Consider the following 7,306-nt stretch of genomic DNA (forward strand, 5'->3'; position numbering starts at 1 on the left):
TTTTTTTTTTTTTTTTTTTTTTTTGGTGGAACCGGGGCTTTAACTCAGACCCTTGTGCTTGCTAGGGAAGCGCTTATTTCTTGGTGTATATAATCTTTTTATTTACTTTTATTTTTATTTTTATTTTTATTTTTTTGGCAGAACCGGGGATAGAACTCAGATCCTTGCGTTTGCCAGTCAAGTGCTTATCCTACTGGTATATAATCTTTTTGATTATATAATTATACATAGGTAGTTTCTGTAAGGATGCCAAAGAAAATGTTAATTGGTTGCTTGTAGAGAGCGACTTTTTATCGTCCTTCTGCAGTATTTATAGTGTATGTAGCAAATGGCTTATAGATTTTCTGTGTACTACTCAAATCTTTCGCAAATCATGGTAAGACCAGGCATGGTGGCGCCCACCTATAATCTCAACAATTGGGAAACAGAGAGGATCAGTGTGAATTTCAGGCCAGCTTGGGCTACACAATGAAACCTGAAACCCTGTCTCAAAAACAGAACAAGAACATATTAAGTACATAATGGCTGGGAATACAGCTCAGTAGCGCAAGTATCTACCTGGCAAGTACAAGGTCCTGAGTTTGATTTCCAGTACAAAAGATAAAGTAAATCGATAAGTGAAAATCACAGTAAATAAATGGATGAATGACTGTGATACATGGAAAATATTGTAGAAACATTGAAATTCTAGAAGAGGAAGTAAAAAAGTAGCAGTCACTTATATCCTACTCCATCCTAATACCACCATGTGGAGAAAACCACTGTACTATTAACGTGTTGATGTATTTGCTTCTAGTACTTTATACATAGTCTATTTTATGATAACTGAAATCCAGGTGTAATTAGTATTACATAACTTGATACACTTTCTTACATCATTAAAATATTCTTATGACAAAGATACACGAAACCAAATTTATTTTACCAGTCCCCGTTGAGTATTTAGTTAACAGTTTTGAAAAAGAAAAGCCTGGTGTGCCAATGCATGTCTGTTGTCCCAGTTACTCAGTAGGCTGAAGTAGGAAGATCACTGAGCCCAGGAGTTTGGGCCAGTGTAGGCAGAGTAACAGAGCTCTGTCTCAAAAACAAAAATGAAGTAGCATTCCTTGAGCCATCTTTGAACATAAATCTTTGTGTGTGTGTGTGTGGTTTTTTTTTTAAATTTTATTTATTTGTGTGTGTGTGTGTGTGTGTGTGTGTGGCCAGCTCAGCCCGCCAGGGGGCGGGGCTGGCTGGCATGTGGTGCTGGGGATCGAACCGCGGTCCCTGTGCTTTGCCAAGCTTGATCCAAGTAGGTGCTTTAGACCACTGAGCCATCTCACCAGCCCCATAAATCTTTGTGTTATAGCTTGTTTAGTTTTATTTTGGTGCTAGGGATTAAACGTAGAGCCTCAACACATGGTAAAGGTATATGCTTAGTGCTATACCACTAAGCTGCACTCCCAGCCTGATTTATTTTTAAAGCTTCTTGGAGATAGAATTATTTAGAAGAGTTTTTGTATTTTACTACTTTTTTTTTTTTTTTTTGGTGGAACCGGGGATTGAACTCAGGCCCTTGCACTTGCCAGGCAAGTGCTTATTCCACTGAGCCATCTCCCCAGCCCCTCCAGCCCTGCTACTTTTAAGAACGATGAGGGCCGGCCTCATAGCTCAGTGGATTAAAGCGCCTGCTTAGGCAGAGCTCAGCAGCTGGAATTCAATCCCTGGCGCACTGAGCCAGCCCCACCCCCGCCACCCCTCCAGGGTGTGCTGAGATGGTGATTGAGACTGGGCAAAGTGGCATGCACCTGTAATCTTGGCACTTGGGAGGCTGAAAACAGGAGGATCACTACTAGTCTGATCTATGCAGTGAGACCCTGTAGACCCTATACTGTCTATACTAAATGCATTTTAAAAAATGGGGTGGGAGGCCAGGGAGATGGCTCAATAGAATGAGCGCTTCCCTGGCAAGTGCAAGGGCCTGAGTTCAATCCCTGGTTCCGCAAAAAAAAAAAAAAAAAAGGTGGAAAAATAGTGAAACCGTGTATCAAAAAGAAAAAAAGCAGGGCTGCCAGTATGGCTCAGCAGACTAAGTTCTTGCTTAAGCATGTGCAGGGGCCAGGGTTTGATCCCTGGCTCCACATGATGTGCCAGCCCTGCCCCCGGGTGTGCTAAGCCGGTGATGGAGTCCGGGCATGGTGTGTGCCTGTAATCATAGCACTTGGGAAGCAGAAAATCAGAAGGATCATTACAAGTGGGCTGGGTAGTGAGGCCCTGTACAAAAGAATAAATAAAGAAAAAAAAAGAAAAAAAAATGTGGAGGTAGTTTTTATCTCATTAGTGATACCCAGCCCACTGTATCCTCCCCAACACTGAAAAACATCTTGCACCATATTGTGACATTGTGGTCAATGCCGACCATCTAGCTTAGGGGTAGAGTAGGCTGTCCTGTCTAGGTTTGTATAAATGTACTCTATGTTACATGACAATGAAATCACCTAAAAATGCATTTCTTAGAGGATATCCTAGTAGTTGTTACCTAGCTGGCTAGGTGAAATAATGTTTTTTGTTTGTTTTCAGAACCGGGAATTGAACTCAGGCCCTTGCACTTGCCAGGCAAGTGCTTATTCTATTGAGCCATCTCCCCGGCCCCTAATGGTGTTATTTTGGATTGCAGTCCACCTATTACTTTTTTTTTGGTAACAGGGATCGAACTCAGGCCCTTGAGCTTGCCAGGGAAGCGCTTATTCCACTGAGCCATCTCCCCGGCCCCTGCTATTTGTTTCTCAATAAAATTATGAAAAAAAAAATTGCCCAGGGTCTGTAATTTGCTGGCTGACTTAAATCATCAGGAGTCATTTATTTATTTGTTTGTTTGTTTGTACCAGGAATCATACTCGGGACCTTGCATTTGCCAGGCATCTGCTGTGCCACGGAGCTATTTCCCTGGCCATCAAAAGTCTTTTAATACAACCTTCTTTTATACAGTCATGACAGTTGTCCTCTTAAGACGTGAGAAAACCTAAAGAGTACTGGATTAGGAATCAGAAAACTTAATTCAAGTATTAGTTGCTATTATTATCTGTATTATTAGGGCAAATTACTTAACTATTCTTAGTTTTAGTTTTTTCATCTTTAAAAGTAAGTTATTCCAGAGAACCTTATGATCACCTCCAAAATTACAATACAATTTGAGGTATTGTGATTTCAGCATTCTTTTTTATGTTTTATTTTTTCATTTTGTAGGTGCCTTTTACCTTGTATTTGAGTATATGGATCATGACTTAATGGGACTGCTTGAATCTGGTTTGGTGCACTTTTCTGAGGACCATATTAAATCATTCATGAAACAACTAATGGAAGGACTTGATTACTGTCACAAGAAGAATTTCCTGCATCGGGATATTAAGTGTTCAAACATTTTGCTGAACAACAGGTAACATATATAGTAACCAAATAAGATAAAATAATTCTTTCTCTTCTGAGTTGCAGTTGTCTAATTGTGATTATCAGTAAATCTAATAGTACAGTACAAGTTTCTCCTTTTAATTTGTATGAGTACAAGTTGGTCCTGACATTTGTACATTAGGAATAACTTAAGTTAGGAATATTCTCATTTGCCAGGCCTCTAGAATTAGTGTTGGGAAGGAATTAACCATGATAGATTTTTTTTTCTTTTTGCGGAACCAGGGATTGAACTCAGGCCCCTTTGCTTGCCAGGAAAGTGCTTATTCTTCTGAGCTATCTCTCTGGCCCAAGATTTTTTTTTTTTTAATTGCAAGCGTTTTAGGGAATTACTTGGATCTTACAGGAATAATCAGAGAGCTCTTTGCCAGTTAGGAAAGTCACAGCTCTGTTAAATTTAAATGCACATTATGTTCTTCCTTTTTTTTTTTTAATTTTTTTTAAAGTTTATTTATTTATTCATGGGGGGGCAGCTCAGCCCACCAGGGGGCGGGGCTGGCTGGCATGTGGTGCTGGGGGATTGAATCGCGGTCCCTGTGCTCTGCTAAGCTTGTTCTAAGTAGGTGCTTTAGACCACTGAGCCATCTCACCAGCCCCTGTTCTTCCTTTTTGAGTGGGAAGAAACATATTACTTTGTCTGTTCGTGGGCCTTTCTTAGTTATTGTCTTTCAGAGTAAACAAGTTGTATGTGATAATATGGCCTTTCTAACCCATACCTCCAGGTTTTAATAATGTAAATATTGGGCTGGTGAGATAGCTCAGCAGACTAAGCACCTGCTTAGGCAAGCATAGGGACCAAGGCTTGATTCCCCCATACCACATGCCATGCTGGTCCTGCCCCTAGGCGCGCTGAGCTGGCAACGAGTCTGGGCATGATGGCACAAGCCTGTAATCCCAGTGCTGGGGAGGCTGAAAACAGGAGAATCACTAGGAATCCAAGCTGCATAGTGAGACCCTGTATCAAATACATAAATCTAAAAAAATAGTATAAATAATTAGGAGGCTGGTATTAATTCTTCAGAAGGCTTTATCTTCCTTTCCTTTTTGGTTATTTGTTACATGGAATTGTAATACCAGATACCTTATGCCTTTGTTAGTAGCCTTACCTGTTGAAGGGTAAAGAACAAATCTGGTACCACTGAAATCTGGCAGTGCTTGGTTCTTCAGGTAACTGGGTTGTTAACATCCATATTCATCTCAGTCATTGTTTGTTTGTTTGTTTGTTTATTTTATTTATTGACTGTCTCAGCTCACCCCAGGGGCAGGGCTGGCATGGCCTGTGGTGCTAGGGATTGAATTGTGTGAGCTTGACTAAGCTTGCCTAAGCAGGCACTTTAGACCGCTGAGCTATCTCACTGGCCCCTCAGATATTGAATCCTATCAAATATGTATGTAAGAATATAGAATAATGTAATTTTTATGTCTTTGTGAAAAAGGACTACCAGCCATGCAGGATTACCTGAGATCACACTTGTTTGTAGCATTAAAAAAAATCTCTTATGGGATGGGTACTCCCCAGGGACTTCAGGTTAGTGGGGAAGCTATACAGGTTAACTGTTCAATTCAGGAAACACTTCGCTCAGTTTTTCCAGTTGATTTTTGGAATACATGGAAAGATCTCGAGGAATGAATAGGAACTTAGCAGAAATCCTGCCAGTGAAGGATTAGATTTCTAGGAGGAAGAAACCTCATGTGTGGAAGCACATGACTACAGAAAGAGCAGGTCACACCTGAAAACCTGTAAACACACAAGTTCGGCTGAAGCAAGGAGAGTACAGTATAGTACATAATGGCAAGACATAAAGCAAGATGGTTAATAGAGCCAATTTAAGGATCTTGTAAACCCTGCTAAGGAGCTTACATTTTGTTGGTAGTTGACAGGAGCCATTGAAGAATACTGAACCAGTTTAATTTTAATTGTATGAGTACTGTGTTTAAATTGCAGTTAAACACCTTTATTAAGACAGATGGTAAAAGGTTTATCCGTAAGCCAGGTTGTTGCACATAGCTGTAATCCCAGCCACTCAGGAGGATGAGTTGTGAGGATCAGGAGACCAAGACTAAACTGGGCAGTGTAGTGACAGCTTGTTTCAAAAAAAAAAAAGGAAAACAGGGGCTGTTGAGATGGCTCAGTGGTCTAAAGCACCTACTTAGAACAAGCTCAGCAAAGCACAGGGATTGCGGTTCAATCCCCCAGCACCACATGCCAGCCAGCCCCGCCCCCTGGTGGGCTGAGCTGCCCCCCCCACACACACACACATAAATAAAAAAAAATTAAAGAAAAAAAAAAAAAGGAAAACATAAAAGATTCATCCTTTTGTGACTCGAGTTAGAGTCAAAGGTTCATAAATCTAAATCTATAATAAATACATCATCAAGAATTTGATGGTTGTCCTCTTGCTGGTTTTTAGCCTGTAGTGTTCATATGCTTTTTTCTGTTCCCTTTGTTCCTGGCGGGGAGGTTTCATAGCAAGTAGTAGTTGTGACTCTTCCCGGTCCCTGGCTTCCTGCAGTACGACACTTTGAGGAGGTTCAAAACTGAACTGAATTCCCTTTTCAGGTTGTTAAGCACAGAATTGGAATCCCAGGGACTGGGCTTCTTTGGCCACTTAGTCCTATGTACTAACATAGGGTGAGATGGCCAGGAGAAAACAGGGATGGCAACAGAGGTAACAAGAAGGAGCAGCTGACCAAAACAGAGAAGAACAGTGCTGGGCTCTGTATTACTCATTATATTTTTATTACACAAATATAAATGAGATTAGAGCATTATAAATAGACACAATTGTTTAGAAACAGGTCTAACCAGGAGTGATAGCACATACCTGTAATCCCAGCATTGGAGAGGCTGAGGCAGGAGGATCATCTTGAGTTTGTGGCCCTCCTGTATTACCTACAGTTTGCACTACATGGCTAGACTTTGTCTCAAAACAAAAACAAAAGCAAAAACAAAACAAAACAAAAAAAACTGCTCTCATAATCACTATAGGATCACTGTAAGAGCCCTGGACAGTGGCACACACCCATAACCCTAGCTCCTTGGGGAGATGAAGCAGGAGGACTACAAGTTCCAGGCCAAGCTGGGCAACTTATTGAGACCCTGTCTCAAAATAAAATAAATATAAAGGGCTAGGGAGGTAGTTTAGTGTTAGATCGTCTATGGATTTGGTCCTTAAGTAGATAAAATTATGAACTTACACAGGCCTTGGTAATAGGATTGTATCATGTACCAGATGGGTTTGGTAGATTGGTACATGAGCAGACTTTGGTGAATGAATGATGAGGATAGATAAGGGAAAGTATGACTTAAAAATTTCTGATGTGAGAAACTACCTAGGTGTGTAATATGGGAGAAAAAAATGGCATGGGTGAAGTGAAAAGCAAATATCTTGGGGCCAGCCAGATAGCTTAGTGGATTAAAAGAACCTATCTAGGCAGATGCAGAGGTAGGGAGCTTGAACTCTGGCCTGCCTGCTAGTCCCACCCCCGGGCGCGCTGAGCACTGAGGCAGCAATTGAGAGTGGTCGTTTTGGTATGCGTCTGTAATTCCATCTCTTGGGAGGCTGAAAAACAAGGATTACTACGAGTCCAAGCTGCATAGTGAGACCTTGTAGACCCTGTACTAAATACAATTAAAAAAAAACTTATAGGTTCTGTTCTGCATTCAGCATTGTGATGTCTAATAGGCATATGATCATGTGAGAACTCCAGACTAGATTTTGAAGTTAAAAAATACAGAAAAGATGTCAGAAATGGAACAGTATGGGGCTGGTGAGATGGCTCAGTGGTCTAAAGCACCTACTTAGAACAAGCTTAGCAAAGCACAGGGACCACGGTTCAATCCCCCAGCACCACATGCCAG

At 41.0% G+C, this 7,306-nt stretch overlaps 1 protein-coding gene across 3 annotated transcripts in view; it reads left to right on the forward strand.

Moving 5' to 3' along the window:
- Cdk12 (cyclin dependent kinase 12) overlaps window positions 1-7,306 on the forward strand; it is an 82,902-nt gene that overhangs the window by 39,406 nt on the left and 36,190 nt on the right. For all 3 annotated transcript variants that reach the window (XR_002821575.1, XM_004633702.2, XM_004633703.2), the window contains exon 6: window positions 3,226-3,415. Coding sequence is in view for 2 of the 3 variants with exons in the window: in XM_004633702.2 (XP_004633759.1) it covers window positions 3,226-3,415 (190 nt within the window). In the remaining variant the exon portion in view is untranslated. The remainder of the gene's footprint in view (window positions 1-3,225; window positions 3,416-7,306) is intronic.

Source organism: Octodon degus, unplaced genomic scaffold (assembly GCF_000260255.1).
Source record: "Octodon degus isolate 3935 unplaced genomic scaffold, OctDeg1.0 scaffold00056, whole genome shotgun sequence".
Lineage (NCBI taxonomy): Eukaryota > Metazoa > Chordata > Mammalia > Rodentia > Octodontidae > Octodon > Octodon degus.